Source organism: Gallus gallus, chromosome 3 (genome assembly GCF_016699485.2).
Source record: "Gallus gallus isolate bGalGal1 chromosome 3, bGalGal1.mat.broiler.GRCg7b, whole genome shotgun sequence".
Classification (NCBI taxonomy): domain Eukaryota; kingdom Metazoa; phylum Chordata; class Aves; order Galliformes; family Phasianidae; genus Gallus; species Gallus gallus.
In genome coordinates this window covers 60,522,815-60,538,604 of record NC_052534.1, presented here as the reverse complement: position 1 = coordinate 60,538,604, position 15,790 = coordinate 60,522,815, and the positions used below count along the sequence as shown (strand labels likewise).

Here is a 15,790-nt window from a genome sequence, read left to right as displayed (position 1 = left end):
ATTACTTTAGGACATCTAATAGCATACCTAAGAAAAACACTGATTTTTTCTTATATCCAGAAGGTCTTAGGCTGTGAATTTTTTGCAGAAACTGTAGCATGCTGTTACATCTTACATCTATATTAGCAAGTGAAAGCACTGTGCAAAATACTTCAAGCCAGCATGTTGTCAATTTTGAATGGGTCAGGTAAACAACTTTGAAATAGCTCTGTGATAGTCAATGGTATTCGTTAGTTAAACGTGAACTTTTGTTTTTCCCTCTAAATGCTTTTATGTTCAGTTTTACATATAATCCTGGAGCCTCTGTCATAAACAATACTTCATTGTCTATAAGTTTTTTCCAGATTTAGTTACCTGGATATCTATTTTTTGGTAAATGGCTTAATGTATGCCATTTCTCAAGCCCCCAGAGATTAGGTGGAAGAATTATTTTAGGATTAGAGATAAGCCAAGTTGGCCATATGGTGAAGTTTCTAAAAAACAAACTAGAGTTAATAAAAATATTTTTGGATATATAAAAATATGAGAAACTATATAAAATCATTTTAAAGTCACTAAAGTCAAGCAATCTTCAGCTGAAAAATGCTGAATCTACACCTGTCCGTTCTACTTTAATTCACCATTTTATTTGGTTTATGGCACACTTTGTAATTAAAATATCACATCTTTTGTTTTTCCTGATAAGATATTGGATTCATCTAGAAAACAAAAATAAGAAGAATGAAATATGTTTCTGTAACACATGCCTAAGCTGAAATTTTTCCACAACTTTAAAGACTTTAAGAAATTTGCTTGGAATTCCTTGTAAATACAAAAAAAAAAAAAAAGGCATAAAAAGCATAAGCTCAGAATGGGCTGGTGTTAGCACTGAAAAAAATATAATACCCCAACATAGTGCTCACTAACCTAGATATTTTGGAAATTGCTGACACATTTTTACATGAGTTTGACTGAAAATTCAGCCTGAGGCAAAAAGCCAAGCAAGAAAAATTTTATCCTCAATGATGGGAGTATGGTAAATTTATAAATAAATTAAAATAGGAGCTTATAATGGAAAATTTTAAGGCAATTTAACAATGTATTCTGAGTTTAATCATATAAGAATATTGCTATTTATTTAACATAAAATTAAAAACAAGAAGTGTAACATATATGTGGGTTTTCCAAATTTAAATCATCTAGTATTATATTTGATTTAGCATCAAATGGAAGACAGTGAAGGGAAATTAGATTGTTTTTCTTAATTAGAATGTCTGAGACAGAGTATTGGATAACATCTATAACCTCAGAAAAAATATGTGTAAAAAGAAGAGATGAGGAGGAACTGATTCCACACTTGATCTAAGTAAAAATAGTTTCCAGCTGAGTAAGTCTTTGTCCACTTCTTAGTATAAAGCTAAGTGATGAGTGCAACAAGCATAAAGTGGAGATTGCTTGTTCCAGCTAAGTAAGTGCTTGTCCGCAGAGCAGCACTCACAAAAGTTAAGATAAATGGACTACTACAATGAAGTTATAATGCATTAGTCAGAGAGCATTAAATCTCTGTGTAAACGCTTTCATTGAGAAGCCAAGTAACCTTAGATGGCTCTAACATTATCCTTCTTGAAGAAATCCTCAATTGAAAGTTAGGTTTAAATGCAGCAGTCAGAGGGTTCTACCATGAACTGAAGTGAGGTTCAGCTTTGCCAGCTACTGGTGCTGGTCAAACTACCTGCAGCGTGAGCTTTACCCCAGGCTGCCCATATCTAGAGGGAGGTGTCCCTGCCTATGGCAGGGGGATTGGAACTTAAGGGTCCCTTCCAACCCGAGCCATTCTATGATTCTGTGAAATGTAGAAGTAATATTTTCAGGACCAGATTGGATAGAACTTTGAGCAACTTTGTCTAGTGAAGCGTTTCCATGCCCATTGTAGGGAGGTTGGAACTAGGTGGTATTGAAGGATGCGTTCAACCCAAAACATTCTGTGATTCTTTGAAATATTAAAAACAAAAGTAATAATACAAAAAATTGTCCTCTGCTTCAGTAGAGCATATAATTAAAAAAGCATTATAAGACTGCAAAAAGAGACTTAACTGATGATGTATCAATGCCTTTCTTTCTGGAATCTTATAATGTTTTCGTGATCATCTTTGCCACAGTAACATTCCTCCATGTAAAGTAAAGCATTTCTGTACAGATGATACTGTACACAAGAGGCTGTTTTGATCAAGGCTGCAGTTTCATCTGTATTTTTAGAATACAGATTTTCAAAAGTCCCTAACTAGGATCCTTTGCTAATGGATCTGAGTTAGTTATTACTCAGCTAACCCAGTGGCATCTTAAGAAATTCATTTTCACACTACATGATTTATAAAGTACTTGGGAAGAGATTCTAGACACTTCACATGACCCTGATTAGCACAGAGCTGGAAAGTTACCACTAGAGTTGTAAAATACTATAAAAACCTATAAAGAAATTATATGTATATATAAAGGATATAATCGCATAAGGGAGAGTGTATGTATATACACATTACTTTTAATAAGGCTCCCATTGCTTCCTCCTGCCATTACTAAGTACAGCATTGGTACATGAGAGACATGCTCATCAAATTTTATTTGACCTAAACTTTCCAGTGGAGGTTTCATTATGCAAAAAATCTGCACATATCCCAGGAAACATATTTGTTTATCTGACCTCTGAAAACCAGTTCAAACCAGATCCTCTGTGGATTTTTGGAAAGTGCCAGTTAGAGGACATAAAACACTGAAAAAAGTAGGTTCTTATAACGGAGGTTTTTCTTATCTCTCATACACACCTTGCTCACTCTTAACTATGCCTAACTTGGATGGCACCTACTGGTTTATAAACATACATTCTTTCTTGTCCAACACACTTAATGTATTTTGCACCAGAGGAAGTTTGTCTGCACTCTACCTTCTTGCACCTTTGCTATAAAAGGACTCCTGGATAAGTTTGGACAAGATAATTTTATTATGAATTTGAGTTTGCAATATAACCCCAAAGATTTAAAATGACACTATTTGTTAATACCAAGGCATAAATGAAGTTTTCACTATTAGTCTGTGCCAACTAATCTCTGGATTATTTTATAATATAATAATGGTAATATATGAAGTTGGCAAATACAGCACAAATTACAGACATGTATGTAGGTACATAGATAAACAAAGAATTACCTTTTGGCGTTGTTCGTTTTTCATATCTCTCTGTTTTCTCTTTATGAATTTCTGAAAAAAATGCAATGCAGAATTTAATCACGAATAGTAAAGTAATTTTAACACAAGAAAATATCAGATGAATTATTTTAATAAAAATAGCTAAGTGGTCAAATATTATATCATGGTCATGACTTTATCATCTGCATAATCTTAATTATATACAATAAAATTCATTTATCAGTGTATATATCATTTTTCATTTATATATGCCTATATATGTCTATACATATATATATATACACGCACATACAAAATATGTAGACAAAAATCACAAAAGTAAATTACTTTAATAACCATTCTGATTTAAATTGAGCAGTAGTAGCGCTTTTGAGGTCAAGAACAAGTTATGCTCGTCAGCAACAGCTATATAATAACACATATTTGTTACGAATCAGAAAACATGCTTTTATTAAGCATTTTTCTCTATATATCTCTAGTTGCTTGCCAGGATTAGTATTCTGTATTTTACAAATTAACTTTCAAAGGCAAAGTTAATTCAAAGATAATGATGTTTTCACTACATATTCTAGATCTTTAAAGCTCAGATTCTCAGTCGGTAACTTCAGCTCACAATAAAAGAGACTCAATGCTGCACACAAATTACAAACAGATATAAAAGTTGCTGGGTTAGGGATCAGAGTTTCTGGGAATGACTCATTTTAATCATGCCCTATATTAAAGCACATTTCATAAATCCCTTAGCTAAGAGCTTCATTGTTAGAAGAAAAAGTGGTACAGTATTCATCTGTCCTTGCTACGTCACCCCTTATAAATAAAATTTCTCACCTGTGACATTGACGTTGTTATTACTTCTATACACTTTCATAGTTATTTTTTCTATAGTCATTTTTGTGCCAAAACCACAATAACATAGAAAATGAAAAATAGAGAATTTAGAAAAAACAAACCAGAATTAAATCAAGCTTTCATAATGCTGTTTGCTTTCAGTGGTAGAAATTTAAAGGTCATTTATTAGAGGTGCCAAATAAATTCATAAGATTAAACAGAGCATCTGGTTTACGGTAATATGCATGTTTTCCTGCAGTGGAAAACTGGTATAAAATACTAGATCAAGCAGATCTTTGAAAAAATCACATACAAATCTCACTAGAGTCCATTACTTCCTTTTTTTAAGGGTGAGATTTGATCTTTAGATTCTAAATAACATGTGTTCTGGCCTTCAAAGTAAAACAACAGATTAAAAAACTGGACATATTACATTTCAACTCTAAGGAGCTACTCTAATGTTTGTTAAAGAGGGTAGAAATATTCTATTTATCCTACTAGTTATTTGCTCCAGTTGTAACAGAACATACATTTCCAAAGAGATACAGTAGCAAACGTTATTTTCTCTTTTCAACATTGATTTGTGCATTATAAATAAATATAGAATGTTTTTATTAGATGGTGTAAGTCATCTAAAATAAAGATTTTGCCTTGCTCACAAGAAACATAACTATACTACAACATCAGGCTACATAGCCTTCAGAAAGGATATTATCTCATGGAGATAAAGGATAACAAAGGACAAAATATGTATTACTGTTAGCTGCCTATGTATGGCAGCAAAACTAAGCTATTTATATGATGTCATTGAGCCAAAAGGACTTTTGTTCTATTTCTGTCTTGTACTTTGCAGCTTGGGTGTGTAGTTCATTTTTTGTTCTACAAACCTCAACTGCAGTGATTAGGAAAAAAAATCATGTTATATTGATTTACTGTATTTCAGCTGAGCTTGGATTATTTTTCTTCATGCAACTATATGAGGATAACTTTTTCAACTACTGAGAGAATCCTATTGCTGGATTTTCAAACATTTCCCCCTTGTTCTGCTTAAAAGGATACTTAAACTAGTTTCTGTAACATAATCATAGAAATAGTGCAAGACAAAGATTATTTGAACTACAGGATTCCTCCCTGGTTCTGAGCATATCTGAGAAATTCTCCATGCCGTTGCTCCAGACTACCTTCCTTACAATGTGTTTAAGAAAGTTCAGTTACTTCCTTTGCGCAACAATATATATATAGGAGTCATACCTCAGCCAGCTCAAAGGTCATTCTACGTAAAGATATGATTGTTGCCCACAAACTGACAAAACATATTCTACAGAGACAAATATAAGAATCATAGAATCCTTAGAAATAGAAGGGAAGGCCATCTAAGTCCAACTCCCTGCAGTGTACAGGGACATCCAAGCTGAGGGGTGTGATCGATACATTGGAGGGAAGGGAAGCCATCCAGGTTTCCCAGAGGGAACTGGACAGGCTGGAGAAATGGGCCCATGAGAACCTAATGAGGTTCAATAAGGCCAAGTGAAGGGTGCTGTACTTGGGCTGGGGCAATCCCAGGTATAAATAAAGTTTGTATAAATATACAAACTGGGGGAAGACCTCCTTGAGAATACCCCTGTGGAAATGTACTTGGGCATCCTGGTAGATGAGAAGCTGGACATAAACCAGCAGAGTGTGCATGCAGCCCAGAAGGCCAACTATGTTCTGAGCTGCATGAAAAGGGGAGTGGACAGCAGGGCTTGACCCTTGGAAGGGTTCATTCACAATCTCTCTCAGCAACCTGTTCCCCTTTCTCACCGCCCTCACTGTAAAAAAACCTATCTTTAATGTATTTCTCTACTAAATTAATTAATTAATTAGTTAATTAATTAATTAATATCCTTTTCTTGTAAAAGATATGTATAAATCCGTATTTGAAAAAAGAAAAAAAAAGTTAAAAAATTGTAATTTTAGCAAATTTCTTTTTCTTACTTTTGTCTGCAAAATATATATGGAACAATGATTGTAGAGGTAGCTATCTAAATCAGCTTCATATTTTGTCAGTAATTAATTTTATTGACACAAGCACTGCAGTAAGGTACATTAAGTGATGCTTGCTAGACAGGAACAGTGAGTGTTTCACCTAATCTTCTGCTACAGTTAGGATTCCATATATTGCACAAAACTCTACAGTAATTCCTTGAAGTGAAATATATCTTCATACTACATAAGTGTGTATATGTATTTTTATATACTGCAAAATATGCCATCATTAAGATCTCTTCACAAACTTCCCATTATACTTAGAATTATCATAAAGTACTATAACCTGGAAGTCATCAATTCTAATGCATTACACCATAAATTTTCCCAGCAGAGGTAAATCTAGTTTCAATATATGCTGATCTTGATTAATCTACAAGACAGAAAGTAGAGACTGTTAGCTAACTCCAGAAGATTTAAAATAAATAAACACATTAGATTATTCTACTGATGTTTTTCTCTGATCAAAGTTTTGATACTGCCTCATCCTTTATGACAAAGAGCTTTAATTTTCTAGTAATCACATTATATCTTATTGCTGAGTTGACAAAATGACTATAATATCATAGAAGACTTACATGGCCAGTTTAAAGTACGTAATTTATCTCTATCGATGTGACACATTGTTAATAAATCCTAAATATTATGAATTCATGTTTAGAAAAATGACAGAATCAAGTAGCAGCAAGTATAATCTTCATCACCACGGCAACCATCCTGATTCTTCATGAGATGTCAGCACGATTTATTACATTATTGCAAGGGAGTATGTATTTTAAAGCTGTATTTTACTGTTTTCTTTTTTATTTATCAGGCAGATGTGAAAATTGTCTTTCCCTTTTTTTTTATTTCTTGGATTTTGAATGGATAAGTACTTTATCTTGTTAAATATGGGTATTGACTGACACTAGTTTCTCTAGACCTTGAGTGTTGTGTGCATATACAGAACATGCATGGTTTCTTGTTTTAAATGACTTCTAGAGGGGAAGCTAGTAGACCTCTTACTGACCATTTAAAGATGCTTAAAGGAGATAGAGACAGCTATACTTTTAGCAGGCCAATATATCTATATGCTATTGATCCAGAACAGGCTCTCAAAGTCTGGTGAGGAGCTGTATTGCAGGCAGCTTTACTGAAAATCCCTGCTGAAAACACACTTTTGACATTATCTTCCCCCACCCCTCACCAAGCTAATTTCTACTATCAGTGATTTGCAGTGTCTAACAACAGCCTGGCACTGGCCATGCACTGTGAAGCCCCTGGTACAGGAAAATCTGGGTTGTAAAAAGAGAAAAAGAATGCAGTCCTCTGACACAGCATGGGCTCAGCGATCTGTGAATTTACTAGAGCATGACTGAAAAAACACCACCCCTGAATGGCTTAGCACAAAGAGATTCTTATGTTTCCGTCAACACAGTTCCCTTCCTCATCGGCTTTTGTCTGCTCTCTTGTTGCTGACTTTGTATTTTGCTGGTTACTTTGTGAGTTTGGTTTGGATTGTTGTTTTCTTTTGTTTGTTTTAAGGTATATGTCACCTGTAAGGTGGAAAATGAGCTGGAAGAGCAGTTTAGGAGCAGTCTTAGCAAGGCCAATTTGCTTTTCACAGCTTTTCTGGTTAACGGAGGCTGAGGCTCATAGGTGCTGCCATAATACAATACTATAAGAATAGCCTAAAATAAAAGAATAAAACTATAAAATAAAATAATAATGCTATATATTATTCTATGTTAAAAAGAGAAAATAACAAATGTCAAAGTGTCAATGGCAAAAGAGCCAAAGTGAGGAAGAAATGAATTATTATTCCCATCTGAAAACACAAGACAAATTTACTCAATGTAACTCAGGAAGTCAGCAAAAGCACTGGGAATTTAACTCCGATGCTTGATATTTATTATTATCTCTTGATGTTTAAGCATCCTTTTTATACTTAAATATCATAGTAAGCATGGAAATTAGGTTCAGCATCTTTACTGTTTAAAAGTATAGTTGAACTGATGGAATTTCATTTGAAATGATGATACTCGTTTTTTCTTCTTTCCTAAGGAAATTTTACCAGTTGGTTTTCTTTTTCATGTTCACTCCCAGGAAACACAGCAGTACGCACCTTTAGTGCTTTGACAGTCATAAATATTGAAGTGTGAAAAGGAGAATGAGTCCTACTCACAGTTCTGATGTACCAGAGGTTAATAATTTGCTTTTGAGAAGTCAAAACCCTTACATCTACTGCCAGCAATTTAATGGGACTATATCCTTGCTAGTTTATCAAGACTAATTAGTAGCAGGCAGCTGATTATCCTGAAGAGATGATGGAAACAGATACTGAGGGCAAGGCAAGAGTGAGTGGTGTTAAGAGCTTTAGAAGATGAGAGGAATGTCATTTCTAATATGTTTCTTGATGCTGTCTGTATGAAGAGTTATAGTCAACTCTCCTGCTGCTGGTATCCTCAGGAGAAATTTGCAATTGTGCAGCTGATGTATATTTTTAATTTAGATAGTACCAGCTGGTGAGTGTGACAGTTATCCTTATGGGGCTAGGAGGAGAATAAATGAATTTGTTTGTTTGAGCAACTTCTAGCTAACTACTAATACATCATGTAGCTGTATAGTCTAGAGGGAAAAAAAATTGCAACAGGCATAATTGTGAAAAATATGAAGAAATAATAGGAAATATTTAATTGGGAAATTAAATTGGTGTGTTGTACATATATCTAGGAACCAAAACCAATGTAATGCTACAGGAGGATTTAAGTACTAACATTCACTGTTGAGAAGTCTGAGTGATACATAGGAACAATTTAGGTCCCTAAAGCTTGCTGGTAGTGTAGTCTCATTCATGGTGTTTTCTTAGATCTCATCCTATTCTACGAATGTACAGAAACTTCAGGTTGGGGTACTGAGCAGCTTCTGAAGTCATGCAAATGTGGTAAGAAATTTCATGGATAAGTCTCTTATCCATGAAAATACTGAAGGGATCGCGTGCTCATCCAGTGTATGAGATATCAGGCCAAAGTGCCTCTTATGTACAGTTTCAAAACTGTTTACCTAACTCTTTTGAAATCACAACTACAATTTGGAGTGAAAATTAAGATTTATGTGTATATATATTCTCTGTATAGAATTGTACAGCATCTCTTTCATGTCCTGTCTAAGAGTACTTTCGATAGAGGTCACAGAAGAACATTTCTCATTTCTATTAGCACAAACATTCTGTTTGGTGTGTATTTACCCAGAAAGTATGTTTTCCTAAACCAGGAAGGTTGCTGTGAATTGATTTTGACTGCTCCAAAACCTATTAGTGAAGCTTGGCTACTTCACCATAGTTGTCTTTACTTCCTCCTCTTGATAGTTTGTTCTACGTCACTTAAAAGCTATCAGAGATAAAGAGAACGTGACCCTCGAGTATTTCATAACAACTTATCCTGAGTAGCATACAGCAAGTGAGTAGGCTTTCCTACTAAGAAGTTCCTCTTAGAATATAGAGATTTAACTTGCTGATTTATGTTTTTTTATAATGCCAAAATGTGACAAAAATAAACAGATTAGATTCTAGTTCAGGAGATAATCAGTTGCTTCCACACTATTGTAGTTTCACCAGTCTGTTATATAAATGCATTGTAGATGACCTGTGGACATCTTCCTCAGCTTGCTATGAAGTGCTTTGATTCTGTTGTGATATTTTATTTTATTTTATTTTTAGCAGAGTATACATCAAAGGAGATACATTTGAAAGAAGTTATTTTCAGAACAGAGTGTATGCTATTTTCATAACAGCAAAACACCCCCAGCCCACATAAAGATTTTATTATAAGCTACTCTTCCAAAATCTCCATAATTCTCTTTTTAGCATTATTTGCAGTTGGACTTGATAATCTTTGAGGTCTTTTCCAATCTGAGCAATTCTGTGATTCTGTGATTATATTCAAGACAATTTATTATATCCATATTTTTTACATTGCTATATTTGAAATATCATTACGTGTTAGTATAGAATAAAATAGCTTTAGAAATCAGTGGTGAGTAGAAGTGTATCACTATTATTGCTGTGGACTTATTAAAACAGTTTTATTGCAAAATCACTGATGGGCGTCATTGATCTTCCCCCCCACCCTACCCAAATTTTATTTTTTTTAAATATATTTTGGTATTTTCTTATTTCATTTACCACAGCTGCTTAAAAATTTAATCCTGCATAATGTTTCACTACAAAATTGTCTTTTAGAAAAATAATAAAATATTTATTTTTCCTGAAAAACAGAGATGAAAGAAGAAGTTTGATAAAAGCCACCAGAGCTGAAGAATTAGCTGTAAACATGATAGCTATTATATAGTTTATTAGGAGTTTGTTTATTTGAGGTAAATCCAAATGTTGAACTATGTGCTCCATCTAAAAAGGGAATGGTTGTGGTCTTAAGAGATGAAGTCCAGCTTGAAAGCTCCAGTTTACCAGAGCACATAGAACGTGACATAGTGCCCAAACTTTTATTTCAGAGGCATTTTATGTTTGGAGGGGTTTTTCCCCCTCTTGTAAAGTTTCATTAAAAAATATTATTAAAAAATAATTTCTTAAAAGAAAGGTTTTTAGTCTTTTGTGCAATTAATGATCTTGGATGCTACAAGCTGCATTAACATATTTCAAGAAGACCATAGATAGACAGTTTTTTTCTGGAGGAATTTTAGTGACTGGATTTTGGAAAGAATTAAAAGTGGAAGATATTTTACACAAGTAGTTTCTATTCTATTACAAGTATACAAATATGCTAAGACTCCGCCCCATCCCTTCTTTTTTCATTTGTTTGTTTTTTGTTTTTGTTTTTGTTCTCCAATTACAATTTTGTGTCGTGGTTCAGAAATGAAAAAGAAATGTAATGAAACTTGGATTTTAAGAAGCATTACACATACAGAAACCCATTCCTCCAAAAAAAGAAAAAATGAATTAGAACAATGGGATCAAAAAACAGTTGTTCTTTTCTTTCTCTAGAAGTAAAATTGTTGTGGTACATTTCTTTTTATGAATTCCATCTCAAACAGATGTTATTTGACCAGTTTTAAATGATGTTTTTCATAATCAATTTTATCATAATCTGCACTTAATTGAACATAGACAAAATGCAGACAATATCTAATGTTGTGTGTGTGAATAAAAACCACACACACAAAAAAAGAAAGCAAGAGAATAATCACACTTCCTATGCTCAGCTTAAAAAATGTAAGCTATGCAAATCCTGTCTTAATCTATTATCATGCCAATTTGTATTATTTGTTTCTAGATTTGCTAAGAGGGGCTTTTTTAAAAATCCTGGCATGCAAGAGAAAGATACTGGATCTAAAGGTCACAGGCATAGGACCTCACTTGTAATAGCCTCTATGTGGAACTGTTATAGGGATTTGAGTTTGTTCAAACATGCAGGACCTTGAATTTTGGTACTGTAGGTTTATCTGTGTTTCAAACAGACTTTCTAACTTATTCCTTTTTTGTAATCTTGCCAGATAAGTTCTCAGTAAATATCTTTATAGACCATGGAGATAAAATTATCAAGAGATGAGGAGAAATCTAGTACAACAGAAACTTTTTTCCACCTGGAAAATGATTGAAATGAATTTTACATATATATTATATGTATATATATCTTCTCCCATGTCCTTTCTTAGCTCTCACTTACTAGATCAGACGTTGTCTCTGGTACAACAAGCTCCCAGCCAGGGGGGAATCTGCTTAACACTCCCTTATTTTTGAGTAAGATCATCCCGACACCTCAGTGCTAGAACACAAATATTGTCCACTATGATAACATGGGTAGCTTCACCTAAGATTTTCTGTGACTTAAGAATATAGCTTAAACATCTGAAAACCTCTGCTACACTTAGCTCAGTATTGAATAACTTTGAACAAATACGCTTGTGGTTCAAAGCTCTCGGTATATCTTTGAAGAAATAGCCAGCAACTTTGGATTAAAATGTTCCAACTCAAATTGAAACTCAATCACCATTCTTCAGCTGCGAAAAGAGTTGTAATTGAGTATCCCTATTCCCTAGATGTATGCAGTTTTATTTCACCTGGAAAATATTTTTCTTATATTATAAATACGATTTCATAGTGGATATGCTATTACTGTATTGATGAGACTAAAACAAGACAAGATTGTTAAAAGAACATTAGCAACGGAAACGGATACCACAAAATATGTAAAGAATACATATCTGGAAAAGCAGTTTAACATCTGAGAAAAGAATCAATCAAGGATTTTCATCTTTTAACACAGGGTGTACTTTACACAATGATACACCAAATGCTTTGTAGTAAAGGGCAGCCTAGGGAGACAGAGAAAGCCTTTTACAGAGATCTGTAATAGCAACTCATATGCAGAAAATTGAACATTACCATATGGCAACATAAAAGAAACTGAATTCAGAAGGCATTACCAGTACAAATAGATGTACACTTTAGGGATGAATGGAACTGAATAATTAATTTCTAGAATATAACTACCACACAAGCAGTTTTCATGTTGCATCTATTTTACTTTGAATTTCTTTTCTCTAGCGCATTCCCAAATTTTTGGTTGGAAAATGCTTATTTCTTTGTATAAATATTTTCTAAACATGAGTATTATTTCCAGAAGACCCATTTGCTTTCTTTATAATTCCAGTCTTTTTTACTGTATTACAGGAGAACTTCTAGATGATAGAAGATGATGTTCTATTTTCTGTATTTTTCCCAAGAAGAAAGGATGTGAAATGACCTGCGTGCTTAGAAGTTGCCATGTCTTTTCAGAAGATCATGAACCGTATGTTATCAGCATATTAATTACTAGTCTAATCATCAGGGAAATACATTCTCAGCTGGACAGAAGACGGTGAAAAGAGGGATATGATACTTTCCAAAAAAGTTTATTTATAATTAACAATTTTTTTTTTTGTGGCTTCTTATTTTAATATATGACTTGTTAACAGCATTAAAAAATAATAAAGAGTATAGGACCATTTAATGTAACTATTTTTATACATCTTTCCATCTCATACAGATGCACTAACTCACAGAGGTCTATCTAATGTCTAGATATCACAGAAGTCAAGTTTGATGTGATTGCTGATATAGGATAATCTTATGTCAATACAAATTTATTTGTTCATACAGAGATGGTAACAATACCATGATGGTGCTATGTTTCAGTGTTGTCAGAGTTCACTGTATTATTTTAAACGAGAATCTCTTACAAAGGGACTTACTTTTGAAGTGAAGGGGGGGGGGGGGGGGTGGATTCCATCAAAGCCCAAATATGAAATCAAAGAAAAATATCTTACAAAATCAGTTTACTAAGCCTCAGAGTGCAACATTAAAAATGAACAGCTCTAATGCTAGTATATTTTTTAAAGATTTTGAACAACTTCTTTGTAAGACCAAGAATGAGATTCATGTTTCCTAGCCAGAATGCATTGCCTGTGTTGAAGTAGAAGAAAATGCTACTTTAACATACAAAACTAAATGTTACAAGTGCTCAGTTTGTCACTGATAAGCTAAATGAATTTTGGGTTAGATTTAATTTTTTAATTACACATATGGAAACTGGAGTGAGGTTCCAGGACAGTTTAATAATTGTATTTTATCCACTGACAGTATTGAAGTGTTTGCACTTGCCTAAATTTTACAGGTCATTATTTTCAATTTTGTGTGCCATGTTTCACAGCTCTTTACAAGTCTCACATCTGATGCCAAATGCATGCACCAAAAGACTATAAATATTTCTCTCTTTTTCTGTAGCAATAAATTTTAGTAAAAAGACAAAAACATGAAAAAACTTACAGATGTAAAATAACTGGAATTGTCTTTAAAGGTTAAACTAACCCTTCGAAAATGAACAGTGTTATCCCTCATAATGATTCTTCTAGAAATAAATGTAGCTATTTATGAAGCATTTTAAGCCTATAAGAAACTATTATTAGACATCTGAGTGTCTTTTGTGAGAAAGCACCACAGTTTTGCCATGTTGAGAGTACTCTGTCGAAGACAGCAAAGTCCTCTACAGTATAATCTTTCAGTAACTCTGAGATTATGGTTTCCTTGGACATTATGAATGTTCACACTTCCAATTACTAAAGATAAATATTAGTGATAAGACAGGATGGCAAAAATAATTGCAATAAGAAGACATTTGAGAAGTGTTTTCATCCCTTTTTAAGGATTCTGAGACTGATACTAGTTCTGCTATATATGCCAGCCCATTGTTAATACTTGCATTATTATCTTTGCTTTCAATTTACATCTCTATGAAGGTGATCTTCACTTTCTTTGGGCTTGTAATTATCATTACACTCTTCTCCCTTACTTTCATCACTGCAGAGTATCCTCACCACTACCCCTGATTTTTTTATTTTTTTTTTTTAGTATGTGATTGCACTGTATTAGCAACAATCTTTTTATTTTTGCATTTACTATATTTCTATTATAAAGTAAATCGAGTGTTAACCTTTTAGTGTTCATAAAAATTGACAGCAAATAAAGAAAAAAAATGGAGGCTTGTCCATATACCCAGAATAGGTGAAAATATTTTTCAAAAGCTCTCATCTGCCTATTCACAAAAGCTCTTTCCACACAAATACTTAAAAAACAGATAACAACAATACTTGATCTAGTATGTACATTTACAGATTGAAATTTGAGAGAAACTTCTCTTAAATATGTGCAAAAAAACCCCAAACTGTTCCTCTTCCGGAGTGTACTATTTGGTCTCACTCTTGCCATTTGTTTAGGATGTTCAAATGCCCCGCTGTAAGAACAATCTAAAGTACAATTCACATGGACAAGAAATGCTGCACGGAGTAGATGAGACTATGATGCAGAAATGGTCCTTTGAATGAAAACAGAAAATACTCTGAAGCCTATAAGTGTGATGTTGATTCTGTGGATCTAGCCACAAACATTTTGATATCCAAAACATGCCAAAAGTGGCTGGTCCTTCTTTGGGTCCAGCCCTAATAGCGGCCACATGAGGAAAACACTGGCTTCATGCCAGATATGTTTTATTTTTGTCACCCAGAAAAAGAGGTTACAAAAAGGCCAGACTGTAGTGATCAAGATGAAATGGAGATCTTCTGCAATCTGGAGATGGTAACAGGTTATTTGCAGACACGTCTCTGTGAAAATTTATGCCTGTGTTTTGGCAGGGCCTTAGGACACTTCCTTCATCAGTCTTAGTCAAGAAATATCTTGTTACAAGGAGACAAGGATAAAATTCCTTACCCTCTGAAACAATGGGGGAAAGATCCTGACCACACATACAAGAAGCGGGAAGCCCACTCAAAATCTGTTTTAGAGCTCAGGCAGATGAAGCATGCTTGATTTTGGGCACTTCTGATTTATTCTGAAAGGTACCAGCTCCAAAGGAATCACCATCAGCTCTTCGTTTCCTTCACACCAAACACAGAGAGCTTTCTCAGGCATTTATCTCTAAGGAAAACCATGAGCTTTGAATCCTGAGGAGAACATCTCAATACTCAGAAACTTAAAAGGAAGAACTTTTATGTCTTAATAATCATTTGAGTACTTCCCACTGACTAATTTAAGCAGTCTCTAGTTATTTTGCTTGCTTCTTTGAATTCCATATCTACAGCATAAAGTGTTTCAGCTCAAGGTCTAGGAAGTTGCCTTTAGTAGGCATGAGGATATCACTGACTTCCAAAGAAGCAGGCATTGCAATGCTGAGCGTGATGTCTGCAATGTTTTTACAGACTAAGCTTGCCCAGCAGTGAAGTACCT

At 33.9% G+C, this 15,790-nt stretch overlaps 1 protein-coding gene across 1 annotated transcript in view; it reads right to left on the bottom strand.

The window, feature by feature from the left end:
* TRDN (triadin) overlaps positions 1–15,790 on the bottom strand; it is a 208,455-nt gene that overhangs the window by 142,251 nt on the left and 50,414 nt on the right. The window contains exon 6 of the mRNA XM_040697502.2: positions 3,181–3,231. Within this exon, the coding sequence (XP_040553436.2) occupies positions 3,181–3,231 (51 nt within the window). The remainder of the gene's footprint in view (positions 1–3,180; positions 3,232–15,790) is intronic.